General features: G+C 34.6%; 1 protein-coding gene across 2 annotated transcripts; it reads right to left on the bottom strand.

The window, feature by feature from the left end:
- Nucleotides 1-8,174: 8,174 nt before the first annotated feature.
- On the bottom strand, nucleotides 8,175-15,126 carry Atg4b (Autophagy-related 4b). Of its 2 annotated transcripts, XM_017613830.1 has the most exons (8): nucleotides 15,039-15,126; nucleotides 14,801-14,944; nucleotides 13,578-14,634; nucleotides 13,181-13,376; nucleotides 13,048-13,124; nucleotides 11,192-11,461; nucleotides 10,925-11,121; nucleotides 8,175-9,622 (listed from the first exon to the last, which is right to left on the bottom strand). In XM_017613830.1, exons 2-8 carry the CDS (start codon nucleotides 14,801-14,803, stop codon nucleotides 9,326-9,328), a joined length of 2,097 nt encoding a protein of 698 aa, XP_017469319.1. In that variant the 5' UTR covers nucleotides 14,804-14,944; nucleotides 15,039-15,126; the 3' UTR covers nucleotides 8,175-9,325. The 2 variants fall into 2 exon arrangements, with proteins under 2 accessions (XP_017469319.1, XP_017469318.1); XM_017613829.1 differs by having other exon boundaries at nucleotides 14,801-15,120.
- Between the last annotated feature and the right edge of the window lie 770 nt (nucleotides 15,127-15,896).

The raw sequence follows: 15,896 nt of genomic DNA, 5'->3' as shown, positions 1-15,896 counted from the left end.
ATTTGTTGGATGTGGCAACCACAAATTCACATGCCATAAATCAAATGACATTTGTGTTTTCAATATACAGTTGAGGACATTGAAATCTAGCCTATCATAAAAACATGAATTTTCGTATTTTTAGGGATTTTTATATTTTTGTTAGTTTGGGAGGAAAATTAGTAACACATATTTACATAACTTTGGTTGTAATAAATTAAGAAAATATTATTTTAAAAACTAAAAATTTAGAAGAAATGTTTTATAGTAATATCATGCAGAGTCTTCTCCGCTTTCTATAAGTCATTTACGCGCTGCGACAAAAAATTTATAAATTTCGGTAATGGTTCTGCTTCGATAACATTGCACCGAACATCCTCTAGAACTCAGTTCGTATTCATGATATGCCAAAGGCCCACGATTGGATTTTCGGTTCCCTCCTATGAATAAGAGAGTTCTACAAAAATTTTTCTTTCCGCAAATGTTTTTTACCGTTTTGATAATTTTTCTTAAATTCGGGAAAATGATTCGGAATATGGTATCATTCTTTACACTTTCCAAACTATATAATATACATACATATTTACCACGAATTAGAAGCCAATAAGATTCAGAATTCATATAATGAGATTCCGTTTGGTACCTTCCTTTTATCTGTCTGTATATCAATGTCCGCAACTGTATTTATAAAATCATACATAAGCAAACGTCAAATATTTAAAAATGTGAACGTCAAACATATCTCGTTGTGGTAATGGAGACGGTTGTGATTTAGCAACTGGATTTATTAAATCTTAATGGATAAATCTCTCAATGGAGACATAGTATTGGCACTTTTCGTAGCTTTTCTTCAATATCTCATGAAAAACTCTCCCAATCAACGTAAGCGACTTACAGCTCAAAAGGTATTAATATGCCTCTTACCAAAATATATAACTTGTGGCGACTTCAATGAAAATTATTAGTGCTACTGGCGACCATTTGCATTTTGTCATCAAAGTCGAAAAAAGTGAGATTTTCAATCAAATATGCAGTTTTATTCGATAATTTTTTTCATTAGTTTAAAAACTCGATACATCATTACAGTAAATTTTGAGCCAAAGATAATGAAAATCGGATTAGAAATGCAGATGCTATGCAGCGCAATCTGCACAATTTATATATTTTTGTAAAGGGCACATAAATACCTTTGTAACTCGTCGTTTACGTCGATTCATGACGTCGATTTTTGATAAATAACTGCGAAAAGTACCAAAAAACAAAGAAAAGGGTATTGTTTTCATTTTGAACGACTCAAAATTTGCCTATAAAATAATCTTTTAAAGATTTTCACTTTTCGTGTAAGCTTTTGTTATTATAATATGTTTTACTATACTTATATAAATATTCATGTAATATCGATGAAGAAAGCGTGATTCTGTATTAAGAATTTTGAATCATAGATACTCTTTTGATATTTTTATACTACGTAAATATATGTAGGCATATTTTTGAAAAATTTTCCTTCATTTTGAATCCATATTTATGGTCACCGTAACTATACCCCAAAGGTATAAACAATTATATATCATTAGAAAGGTATTTTGATGCTGATGTGCAGACAATTTTTCAAACTTCAAATTAGTTTAACATAAAGCGAAAAAATCAATTCGAAAGTGACACCAATACTAATGCCGTACATGTACATGGTTGGGGCGGAAATGCCTCCTAAATGTACGCTTTAATATTGATACTGAATTAAAGAAATCTGCTCAGCAGCAGGTTAAACTATGTTCACATATCAATATTATCTCAATCAAAGCTCGTTTTTTAATCACCCCGTTTACACAGGCAAATCTCAGATTATTAGCCGTCAAATTTCTATTCTATCTGAACCTAGTATTAGGAATCAGATTTATGAAGAATAAGGTTCATGCAAGGAAGAAGTTAAAGTTGAATAATGTAGAAAAAGAAAGGGATAAAAGCAGAGATTAGAATAAAAGTAAAGAAACCAAAATATAAACGAAGGTGAAGATGAAGATGAAGATGAAGATGAAGATGAAGATGAACATGAAGATGAAGATGAACATGAACATGAACATGAACATGAACATGAACTTGAACATGAACATGGACTTGAACATGAACATGAAGGTGAAGATAAACATAAACATAAACATTAAAAGCGATAGAGACAAAGATAGAGAGGAAGAAAGTGATAGGGATAAAAAGGAAATACAACTGAAGAATGTTATATTGTGGTGTGTTATGCTACATATGTTATGTTATTTAACCTTATGTTATGGTTTGTTATGTTATGCTAAGTACTACGCAAAACGCCCCTCCACGTAACCCATTCCAGTTAATGTTATTTAAGCTCAGCTCAACTCACAAAACTATCCTTAATTTTAGCGGTTGAATTTCAACCGATGGGCGAACACTAGTTTTCTTAATTTTTCTACAAAANATTGTGGTGTGTTATGCTACATATGTTATGTTATTTAACCTTATGTTATGGTTTGTTATGTTATGCTAAGTACTACGCAAAACGCCCCTCCACGTAACCCATTCCAGTTAATGTTATTTAAGCTCAGCTCAACTCACAAAACTATCCTTAATTTTAGCGGTTGAATTTCAACCGATGGGCGAACACTAGTTTTCTTAATTTTTCTACAAAATTTGAAATTTCGACATATATGGTTTATGTAAGATAATGAGCTATATTTTTTAAAAAGTTAATAAACACTAAATAAACAAGAGAAAAATAGACAAATCTGGTAAAAATGTCATCGCCCTATCATTTTTCACATGCCTGCATGTATTTAACGTCACAAACGGTCTTACGCGCAAAGCAAAACTGCAGAGGCGCTGTATTTGTGTATGTGTTCATGAATAAACCATGAGCTACTTAACTCATCTAGCGGTATCCAATGAATCTCTCAAACAATTGCATAAAGAGAAGCAAGCCAAGCCAAGTGTAAGCGATCAGCGATTGTGAAAGATATTCATGCTCACTAGTTTACAAGCAAGCAGGGTTGCCACTGACTAAAAAAAATATTTACCAGCCATTTGAAAAAAATTTACCAAATCTGAAAAAAATCTACCAATAACTTTGTTTATTTGTTGTTTTTTTTATTAAAAACTATAGTTTTGTTCTATCTCCATAGAAATTATTGAGGAACTTTTTATTTAACTATTGATATAGTATTTAAGATCATATTAATGACATCTTCTCGGTTTCCTTCAACCAAAATCGAAAGTGATGAAACAAGGGCAACAACGAAACTTCATCATATTATAGACAAATACAGTGACTCAAAAAACCCCTTGGTAATTTTTCTTATATTCACAATGTTGTTCAAGTATTTTTTTTTTTTGCTATAGACAAATACAGTGACGCGAAAAACGCTTTTTTTTTTTTTTTTTTTTATATTCACAATGTTGTTCAAGTAACAATGTAGAAAGAAATTTATAATATAAAGATAACCACGAGAAATAAAGGGGGTACGAAAAGTTTTATTTGTTTTTCAAACAAAATACTTTAACAAAAATCTACCAAAATGAAAAGAAATCTACCTTCTTACCAATCCAAATTTTTTCTACCAATTTTGGTAATAATTTACCAAAGTGGCAACCCTGCAAGCAAGCCAAGCACTTGTGGGAGAGTAACATTTTTTAGGGCCGGTTACTCAATGTCTGGTTAACACTAATCTGCGGTTAAACAAAAGTTATCGACGTCTTCGACTCCATGCATATAACAGGGAATCGGTAACGTCGATAACGATGTTTTACCGGAGATTAGTGTTAACCAGACATTGAGTAACCGGCCCTTAGAGAGCAAGTTTGAGGGCCGGTTGTTCAATGTCTGATTAGCACAAATCGGAGGTAGAAGCTCCGGTTAAATACAACGACTGCTTTATCGATCACATGTTATATGCGTGATGTCGAAAACGTCGATAATGATGTTTAACCGGCAAGTAGTGATAACCAGACATTGAACAACCGGCCCTGAGTGAACAATGGGGTGATTCATGAGCATGTAAGCATATTCATAAGCGAGCTATTCACTGCCGAACTCTGGTTTGCTTCAGCGCAACTGCTCAAATGGCGTAAGTGGCTTGCGAGCAAATGAGCTCTTGCGTTTATTCACAAGCCTTTCAGATTCATAATTGTAAGCGAAACGAAACCAGTGAGCAATGTGAATTGGAGCTCATAAGCCAAACACTTGTGAATACTTGCTCAACACAAGCTCACTTGCTCACAAACCTGCGCTCTCTTCTTAATAACAATAAGTGAGCGCCATTCACACTTGCTTACTTTCCGTTATTAGGTTCGTTCCTTATCTTTTTGGACTAAAATCTGAAAAGTGTCAAAATGCCAGAGCGTAAGCAAAATGCGCTCACTTAAAGAGAATAACATGAAAAGTAAAGGAACGCAAAAAACCAAATTTTTAGTCCAAAGAATGGCAACAACAANGCGTATTCTTTAATTTCCGTTAATTTAAATTCAGTTGAGTTTGACACTTTTCAGGATTTTGCCAGAAAAAATTCTTCTGACTAAATCTGACTACTTCGGACTGATGAGAGTCACTCTCACTGACTGTTGCTCTCTCATTTTTGCTGTCATTTCCGAGTTAAGGAACGCTTTTTGGACTAAATCTGACTACTTCGGACTTTTTCTGACTATTTCTGGGAGATAAGGAACGCTCCTATTATTTCGCTTGCTTCACACTTAAACACAAAAACGTAAACCTACCGGTACGTAAACCCGAGTCAGCTGACACGATCTGTCCTACCAAGGCGCCATGTAAATAAAAACTCAACACCGCAGAATTTTTCTGTAGTTGTAGCCCTTAGCGCAGAAATATGCGGAATTTAGATTTTTCCGTGTCAGCTGATTTCTTCCTTCTATAGATGGTTGCCACTTCGCCAGTTTTGCAGATGGTAAAAAAGTTAATGGCTGCATTTCTTTATTCATTCTGAACGTTTGGAATAAACTTTTTTGTTTACTTATTCCTTAGAACGTTCCTGATTATATGTTGACGTATATTTCAAACGCATTCTGTTTATTCCGGCTGTGAATTGGGATTATCCGGAATGTATAAAGAAACGCAGCCATAAGTTCCTATACAAAATACGTTTAAAATATTTGAAATTTACTACTGAATAAGGTTTTTTGTTGAAAACTAAGTAGTTTATATTTAGCTACGATCTATGATAGCACGAAAAATTGTAGCTGAAATGGCAAATCAATGTTTTTGTGCACCTTATTGAAGAACTGACCACAAGCTGACTTAAATTTTATGTTTATGAAAAGGCATTCATGAGTGGCAACACTGATGGCTCCAGTAATCGACAAAATTCTGCGTATACAGACTGCGTTTTAGTATACGTTCTACGTTCTTGACTAATTTCAACTTTAGTTTCTAGCAAGCAGCTCAACGTTGTGTTTTATTCTTTCAGTGTAGGACTCAAGAATGATAGAATACAAGATTGCGCCTATCAGAGAGGATTTTTGAGAATAATTTTTGTGTGACGTCACACTGGTGCAATTGCGAGAGAGAAATGGCAAAACGTGAGCAAGAATGGAAGAAGAAATGTTGCAAGGAAAACGTAAACAAGTTGCACAAGTGTGACGTCATACAAACAACGATTCTGTCAAATTCACTGAGAGGAATAGCGGTACCGTGATTGGCGCAACCTCTATTTCTCTCAATCGTGTGTAGGACTCTGGTACATATGTATGTACATGATGCAATAATACAAGGTGTTATCAGTTGGCAACTTCTCGCTCAAATTCCGCCATATTGACTGCCTTAGCTGAAACAGTGTTACTTCTTTAACAATTCTTTGCCTAATATTATAGTTGAATTTTTATTTTTTTTTCTCTGAATACACATTTTGTTTCTCAAAAAGGTATTATATGTTATTTTATTTCATTTCATTGCGAATATACTACAAAAAAGCTAATTTTGTTTAGAAGAAAATATGAAATCTTATATTTTCCCCCAAATGGGGATTCATTTCTTCCCGTTTTTCTTCTTATTCTACTGAGCTAAGGCAGTGTCAAATCGAGCTGTCACAACTGATACCACCTTGTATTATTGCATCAAGATGTATGTATGCTGTATGCATAACCAAAACAAACGCGAAAAAAATCTCCCATACAACGTCGCATGATTCAACAACTACAGGTTGTAGCAATCGTACAAAAACAACATTTACCGTTGGTATAAACTCCTTGTGTCACATGAACGAAAGACACAAGATCACGCCTTCCCGAAAGAAAGAAAAAAGTTATTTTCTAGCTGTTGAAATCTCGACGCCATCTTTGTTGTAAGAAGTAAACAACGAAGAGAACAAAAAAAACCGCGTAATTGTTGAACGCATGAATAATCATTTATATTATGCAAATTCTTCTATAAATTATGTCGCTGTGTTAAATTATTCTTTACCTTATGTGTGCACACGTTGTCACAAGCGAAAATTAAGAAAATTGCAGTAAAAAGCCACCACCGAATTGTAAACAACGAACAAATGTAAACAAACGGCTAATGTCAAAGTCGCCCAACTTTAAAGTTGGAAAAAATTTTTTAGATGCGATTATAGGTGCGTTCGTTTAAAATCTCCAGCAGAAACCAACCAACTGCCAAATTTCGGCGAAATGTCATCTGTTCTCTCACAAGAGAGAAATATCCAAAATAGTACGCGAACAGAAAATTTGCAGAAACTTGCAAGTTTGTTCGTCTAACTTGATATAATTTTTGTTTACATACAAAAGTGTAAAATTTAGAACGTACGAAAAGTCATCGCAAAGTGTTATACTGACACAGTTTATTGATTAAACAAATAACTACTTATTTCTTACAAGTTTAATTAGACGCATTTTGTAATTTTTATCTTCCAAACCATCAAATTCATTTTTGTGATTTGCGTAAATGCCAACCAGCTGTTTTTGATCAGCTGTTTTCCTGTTGGCAAATTGCTGTTGGCAAAAATTTTTCCAGCAGAAACCAGCAGCTTCCCCTCAAAATGAAATGTCAGTTTGCTCTCTCAATTTCCCCTACTTTGCAAGTTTTTTGCGTACGCGAACGCAAAAACTTGTAAGTTTTGGTTAAACATGAACAATTAACAGCTACGCGAACGAACCTTATAACGGGCTACTAAGAAGAAGGCGTATTCTTATATCTTGTATTTTTGGTTCATGCTTGTGTCATCAACATCTTCTTTATCTATTCATATTCGTGTGTATATGTATACCCTGTATACCACGATTTCATAGAATTCTGAAAGGTTTCACAATTTTTTTAAGAATTTTCTTTAAGAACTCGTAAAGAAATTTCTTTACTAGTTCTTGTCAACCGCTTCATATGTTTTTCTTTACAGATTTCTAAAAGAATCGTAACCAATTTCCGACACTCTTAAAGATTTAGGGAGCATTTGTTTGCAGGGTATATATATATACGTATATGTGTATGTATACGCGGATATGTAAATAAAGCAAAACAGACGATAATTGGACACAAGCGTGCTCATAAGAAGAAGCATAGCTTCTATCGCTATCACCTGTAATTGATGCGCCTTGTCAACGTCGTTAGATTTATCGCGGTTCGCCTTGATCGCGATAAGCTGTCCTGAGTGATCGCGAATGGATTACTTGTATTGTTTTTCGCATTTATGAACAGCCGACATCGGCAATGCTCGGACTTCTCATATTCGAGTGATAGGAAATTTCTTTACTTTTTTCAATCGCGAATGAAAAGCAGCGGAAATTTTTTGTCGATCGCGTTCCGAACGTGAGATGATAAATTTGTTTGCATTTTTCACTCGCGATAAAAGAATGCAAAAATAGATTTGGAATATTATCGATCATGATAAATCTCATAAATGAATTTCCGAACCCTGGTTTAAGATACAAAACCGCGTATCAAAAATATTCATACCCCAATATCATGATAATGTAAAACCGCGTATATCAGGTTGCATAAATTATTTTCTAGAGTAAAAGCACTCATGCATTTATCAAAATAGTTATATTTTTTATAAAGCAGTCGCATTTCTGGCTAGTATATTTCAGGACGAGGATAAGGCTTGAGCCAAGAGCTTGGCAAAAGATGTCAGTTACGCGGTTTTACAGAACGACGATACGCGGTTTTGTACTTTAAACGACGATATGTATAACTAAAAATCGGGCTCACGACGATATACCAAATTTAAACAAATGGGAACATACACCATCATACACAATTTGAAAAGTAGATTATCACATTACCACTAATAAAAACTTACATAGCCAAACAAACCCACAACGTAGTTTATTAAAGATTATTTATTTTTTCCTTACTACGACCATTAATGAGTCAGTACTTTTAATCTAATAATAACTTTTTTCATAATAAACTTTACTTAAATAAATAAATAAAAACAAATACAACACTTTACAATGCAGTGATTTTAGTACTTGAGAGAATGCATTTCCCACCCTTAAAAGGCGGTATAATAAACTGAAACGTAGCGTTTTTTTATATGTTTAAAAATAAGTGTATGTATTTCAAAAATTTGTAAAATTTTAACGCCAATGAGACTGTTCAATCCTTTTCATGATCTCACAATAATCTAGGCATACTATGTATATAATATGTATACAAAAATGTAACATTGGAATTACCGCTGGCGTGTGCCAAAGCTACTACCCTAAATTAATAAAGTACAATAAATAATTGGATCACAAACTTCCACTAATGGTTATTTAGTTACAATGTACAATGCTTTCAGCTCAAGCATAAACTTATTAAACTTTCAGATACACATAAATACATTTTTTGGCGAACTACTTGGTACATAATTTAATTTACGCACACTCCCGTTATCTCAAGCTGAAACATAAATGTAAACAAATATTTTTAATGAAATCAAATGAGTTGCGTAAGCAGATCACACTGCAAAAAAATGTATGTATAATAAAGTAAATAAAGAAAAAATGTAAGTCTTTCAATTTGAGATACATACATAGAAGGTAGGTTTACGCTTATAGGATGGATCCAGTTAATAGGAGTGGTGAAACATTTTTCGTTGTTGCGTTCTAAACAATTTTAAACGTTAGTATTTTTAGTGTTAAAATGAGTGTTATAACTTATTTGTACAATTAAATAATGCAGGCGCTTGAGTTAAGAATATTTGTGTATGTTTGTATGCAATTTTAAAAATATTAACAATTACTTGCAAATACGTATAATCTTGAACAATTTATAGTAATGTATAACTTAAACGAACAATTAAGAATGAAATGAACTTGACAAATCTTGAAGGAGGAACATATTATTCGAAAAAGCAGCGGTGTTGCTAATGCAACCACATTCAACTATTTTTTAAAGCAAAACGAATTCCTCAGTTTCTTCGTCATCGTCGTCGTGTGCACTAACGTATGTCACGCTGTTTGAATGTATATCAAGCTCCTGTTTCATTTGTGTAACTTGCTGTTGCAACGGTTTGTAGAGAGAATCGTTGATAGAGTCCCATTCTTGGTGTGGACATTGACCACGTGAGAATGTGAAAAGCGGGTAATTCATTTCCGCGTATTGAGCGCCTTCAATAGGACCACTGTTATTAGACGAGGATCCAATTTTGTCTATTGTACCGGAGGCGCAACGCATCGGATGCAGATACTGTAGAAGAAAGTGAATTGTATTTGGATTACATTGGTAACACATACATGCGTACAAAATTTTTTTTTTACCTAAAATACGAGAAAAAACTGTTATAATGACAGATTTAATTTTAGATTTTAATAACGGTTAAAAATGTAGATGTTTTTGTAGTGTCTAATTTCCTACAAAAATTGTATCGCACTTTTCAGTACGATTTTTCAAAGTAATTTGTATGGAAAATAGGAAACGCGATGCGCGACCTTTTAAACTTAATATTAAGGGTTGCACTTTTAACAGGCATATTTCGACATACCCTCGGAGATATTGAAGAGGAGGTTAAAAAAAATTGTCGATTTTTTGAATCAGTCTAATGTATGTATATACCAAATAAACATTGGGCTTGGTTAACTATTCGAAAATGATTGGAAAACAAATACCAGAATGACAGCAAGACGAACTCGACAAGAAAAAGAGGAAGCATCGAATAAAGGCAGTATTGCCAAGTTTTGAATTTGAAAAAGCACCAAATTTTTATTGGCGTATTTCATGGACTTTATATGCATACTTAATTTTTTTGTAAGGATGCCAATTCAAATTTATAAAAATCTGAGAACCAGGCCGTTCTCCATGAAAACGGAACCTTCGTTATCGAATTTATTTTCCCTTCGTTATGAATTCGAAATCCAGCTCATTAGCCCTGTTCGCGTACGCACTATCCAGTAAATCCAGTACTAATTTTACTGGTTTTTTACTGGATGTCGTTTTCGTACTCAAAAACTTGCAGGAAACTAGCAAAAGAGGGGAAATTGAGAGAGCAAAAATGGCAGCTGAACTTGCAGGTTTTACTGGATAAATTTTTACTAGCAACTATTTGCTAGTAAGAAAAACAGCTGATGACATGATGCTTAATAGTTGTGTTTTCGTATTCTCCAGCAAAAAATATCCAGTAACTTGCCAGTAAACAAATTTCGGAGAGTAAGCCAATATTTACTCCCAATAAGTGAAATATGCAAGAAAGTACGAAAACACAAAATTAGCAAGAAGTTGCTAGTTTTATGAACAGCTGATTAATTTGTTATTTTCCGATGCAATTTTCTTAGAAAACTAGTATTTTATATTTATATTTTCAATCTCATAAATTGTTCATAATGACTTTTGCTAAAATTTCAAAATGAAAAGTTATCAAAACAAATTCTATGGGACTGAGAAATATTATTTTTTTACTTTTTAGTCCATTTATAAAAGCGTGGTGTACTAAAAAGTTTATTTGTTTTACTTATTTTGAAGTCGGTTAATAAAACAATATCATGAATTGCTCACCAGTTGTACGCTTTCTACGAAGTTATCAAAATCTGTTTTTGTGGAACAGTAAAATCCGATGCAGCAGCTTGGGTCCATTTTAGTTGTCTTCAATTTTCGCGGTGATTTACAATGAAATGACTGCAAGGAAAAGTTGTCCTGATTAACGTCAACCATCTCCTGACAGTAATGCGGATCCAAGTGTATCAATTTATCTTCTGAAATGTTATGTAAAAAAACATGTAATAATTACTATGAATGTCTATCGATGCCAATTGCTATGTGTACCTTGGAAACCCACAAAATATAACGAATGTTTAGGGCGTCCACCGATTATACCTATGCAGTGTTCTGTACTTAGTAATAACTTCAAACAATGCGCATAGACCGGATTCAACTTTTCTGTGCCCAAGCGTAGTGGAATTAACACTAATAACGATTTCCATTGTTGTTTTTGCAATTTAGGCGTTTCATTCCGGCGTGTAGGTTGCCAAGGTACATGTTTCTTCGGGGAGGGTTCCGGTATGCGGCACTCCTTTTCAACGTCTTGCATGTAAACTACAAGAGATAAGTAATTATTGAGTACAAAATGTGTGTATCAGCCAATAATTATTAGCAATATATGCATAATGATTAGGGTCCGACCGAGTGTTCAGGCTCGGGTTCAGTTACCAAACATTTCGGCCATGAAGTTCGGTTTCGGTTCGATTTCAGCCGAAATCGGCCGAGTAATTTGGCCGAAAAGTTTTAAAGAAAATGTTTACAAATTATAAACATTTAAATTTTTTTAAATCAGTGCCTCTGTAGCGTTTCTGTAATTTGATTTTATTGCTTTGTTATGGCAACTTTCTTATTTCTTGTCGGTCTTTTAATTTTATTTCCTTCCCGAAGTTTTAATGCCCCATAAAACTTTTGGCAAGTTAAATTTTCAAAAATACTTTGTAATTCGATGTAAAATTGAGAAAAAGAGTTTATTTCCACGTGCTAACGGCCAGAAAGAACTTTCTGTCACATTTCGGAAATCAGTTTCAGAAATAAAAATTGCAAAATGTGACTGCAATTGAAAGACCGAAAATCATTTCAAAAATATATTTCAACTTGCAACTACTACTACTACTTCTACTAACAATTTCTGCTGAAAGTGCGGTCACACTAATCGAGTGTTGCAGTGTGAAACTGATCGCGAGTTTTTGAGAAGCAATAACGGATAATTTAGATAAATTATCAGAAATACTTTTTTGTGGTATATAATTGCTTACGTAATTTTTACTCTAAAAAATTCGGCCGAGTAGTTTCTCCCAAAAACTCGAGTTCGGTCGGACACTAATAATGAGTAAATAAAGTACATGTATGTATTAATAATGTATATTTTTCGAGATACTCTACTTGATTCGTTACTTCAAATATGATACGATAAAGCACTTTATAAATAATAAATGTGTTGATACATTGCGAAAATAATAAAAAATAAATAATAAGTCAGGGTGAAGAAATGAAGTATGCATCGTCGTTTAAAGTACGAAACCCAGTATCAAAAAAACGCAAAACCTCAGGTTGCCAAAATTTTACAGGGGAGTAAAACTTGTCGTATTTTAAAACGGTTCTCCCTTTTATCCCTAATAATCTCTTCTTCTTATATCTACATATATATCGATATTTTAGAATGAATGGAAAAGGGGCTTAATACCAGGAGCTTCTGGTGAACAAATATCTCTTTTGGCACAAATGTCTGTTACGAGGTTTTGCACTGTAAACGACGATATGTATATATACACCCTGCAGAAAATCTGACTAGCTCAGAACTAGCGTAGGACTAGACCTTTTGTCGACAGTACTAGTTCTAGCTCAATACCCAAGCAATGCTTTCAACTGCCCAGTTATACACGGGGATGTCATTGGCGGTGGCAATTGTCGCCCAGCTATTTTCATATTGTACAAGAAGTGAGAATTTGTACACTGACATACCCCGCAAGTTTCAACTGTCCCGCTCTGTAGCCGTTTTGCACTAGTCAAAGACAGTTCTGAAATATTTAGTTTGGAACTAGCGCTTTGCCAGACTTGTATCTAAATTTTTCTGCAGGGCATATATGAATATCCTTCTATATGTATGTATATAGTGTATTACACACATTCCTCAAACCTACTTGTGCAATCTTTAGCCACATAAATCGTTATGTTATCGAAGTCCGCATTTTCTTGAGCCGCCGTTTTTAAAGCTTGTCTGTAAAAATAATAACTAAATATTTAGTTGTTAAAGTTTCAATCGGAGTAATATACTTTAAGAGATACGAAACCGATGCTGGTCCATACCAATCACCCGGCCGTTTGCCCATTTCTACTCCCAAGCTAACCAGCGCATGTATGGAGAAAGGACTGCTTTTCGAAGAGCTATCACCAAACCATTTAATAATTTTTTTATGCATATTGTCTTCATATGTAGAATGCAATTGTGTTTCCGCATCGTATCGCCAGCCTGTCAAAATGCAATGCTGTTAGAAGTGTATTGGGCTAATAACCACGTATGTATTTATAAACATACGTACATGTGTATGTGTTTTACAATAAATATGTATATATAAGATTACATATACCTATTGTTCCCCTGTTCCTGAGATCATGGATATATACGTATACATACATACTCAACTGTAATGTATTATTTTTTTGTACTTACTTCTTCCCAGAAAATGGCAAACAAGTCCTTGTGCCAACAACATTTGCCCACTCCGCAGCATGCAGCCCCAACCACAATCGGATGTGTAATTTGAACCATTCATAGTGGGGAATTCTCGTCGGTAGGTCAACCAAATGCGACTGTAAAAATCACGTCGGAATCCCTCGATACCTTCTTCCCAAGGATGTTCTGCTACTTGATTTTCAACTGCATCCATACCTAGCTCCTGTGGCACCACGATTTCATCCACTTGATCTGGATTGAGTGGCGGATAAATATTGGTAGCGGATATGCTGCTACTAACAGGCGCATATTGATCTCCAGTTTCACACATGCTACTGGGTACATTTGGTGTGAGTACGCCAGCATTTGAGCTCATTTCGGTTGAGCTCTCCATGGAGGATGGGGGCGTGTATTTACGATGGTAGCATCGCCCTAGAAGCCAGACAGGCTGTTCTTTAGAAAAGTTAGGTTTAAGTTTTCCACTCCAGCCATATTTGACGTTGTGCCACATTGATAAAAGTTTCGATTCCATGCCCTTATGGGGCGTACGACTAACAACAGGCATTCCGTTTGTTAAATTTGTACCAATGTCTGCTTCGTCCGTTTCACTCGTTGCGTTCGCCGTTGTAGCACTCGAATAAAGGTTTTGAAATGCGTTCATAAATCGCGAAGACGCCGAAATCTTCCGTTGCGGCGTTGACGTTTCCGTGCTCGATGCGTCCAATGTTGTGCTGAAAGGCGTTGCTGCTGCTGCTGTTGCGGTCGATGCACTCAAATTCGCACCTGCATCGGTATTGTAGCTCTCGACACTAACTAAAGGCAACTGAATTGTTTGTATGGTTGCTGCCTGCTCTTCTTCTTCGACTGTGACGTCGACAAGTGCGGGTGAGGCGGACCGAATTACCAAATTGTTGCTCGCATCAGCAGAATTTTTCACTGCTGTTGACGGATTTGTTTTGGCCGTGGTGGTTTGCAACGGAGCGTTGTGCCCTTGTATAAGGTTTAACTTTTCGTCTGTCAACTGCGACAGTGATAGTAATCCATCGTAGCTCATCTGTGTAAGAAATGTGAAATGACCAGTTTGTACTTAGAAAAAAAAAATACTTCTGAAGAACGTGAAGTACCCGTAAAATTAGTGAGTAAAATCTGACTAATGCTTCCGAGGTACTTATTTATGGAAAACCGATCAATCGTATAGATAAGAAATAATTCATAATTACCATTTGTCGTTCTGCTTATCTTCTCCTACAACGCTGCGACTCTTCTAAATTATTACCCAATTTGTTTATTTTGTAAGTTGTTTTTTTAATATTTTGCTCTTATTGCCTCCTCAATGGTATTGTGTGATAAGATAGCTATTAATGCTAAATAACACTTTATATCAATTTTTGTACAAAAATCGACTTGAGATTGGAAATGCAAAAGGAAAATAAAAACAAAAACGTGAGCACGATTTACCATGAGAAAATCTTTGCACTCTTTTTTCCACTTGTCCTTACAGTGGGTTTATTTAAGTTTGGTATTATGCAAAAATTTTAGTTGCAATCCCGAGTCCGGACTAGTCAGAAATAATCAGAATCAGTCAGATTCTACTGGAAATCGATCCCGTACTCGGTTCTCTGACTATTGAGAGGGCAAAAAAGAGAGTAAATTCGGTTCTCTCTCTGTCAGAAGTTACCAGTTTTAGTCCGACAATTTTTTGCTGGTAAAAGGTTTGTTCGTCGAAAATCCAGCAAGAATTATCCAACACTCAAAATATCAGAGAGTAAGAAAAAATTCTCTCAAATTCTCTCTCATGTTGAGAAACTTGCAAATTTCTGCACGAACGCAAATTTGCAGGAATTTGCAAGTTTCGCTGCCAGCTGGCGTCCACGGTTGCATTTCAAACATAAAAAATTTGTATCGAATTTTTAAAATTCTTTCGGATGGCCAAAAACAGGATATACATGTATATTTCTTGTTGTTCTGACTTTCTTTAACATACATTTCAATTTCTTCATCGTACTAGCTGTCGGGTTTCTTAAATCGACTCTGGTTGCAATTGCATTCCGATTGCGAATACCATTTTTTCAGCCGAATTAAGTTCAAATCATTGGAATTAACTAAATTAATTATATCAACAATTATTTACTTCCTTTTTTCATAAAAAAATCGCTCGTGTTTATAAATTTTTAAATTTAACGAACTAATTTATTCAAATTATTGTAGACAAAAATGCAACCATGCGCCACAACCACATGTTTTTCGTGTTTGCAAATTCTTGCTGGCAAAATTTTTTCCAGCAAAAATTTGCAACTTCTCTCCAAGAGAACTGTC

The sequence above is a fragment of the Rhagoletis zephyria genome, unplaced genomic scaffold (genome assembly GCF_001687245.7).
Source record: "Rhagoletis zephyria isolate East Lansing unplaced genomic scaffold, Rhagoletis_zephyria_1.1 Rzeph_scaffold_00722, whole genome shotgun sequence".
NCBI lineage: Eukaryota > Metazoa > Arthropoda > Insecta > Diptera > Tephritidae > Rhagoletis > Rhagoletis zephyria.
The sequence above is the reverse complement of the archived record's forward strand: the minus strand, read 5'-3'. Positions and strand labels throughout refer to the sequence as shown.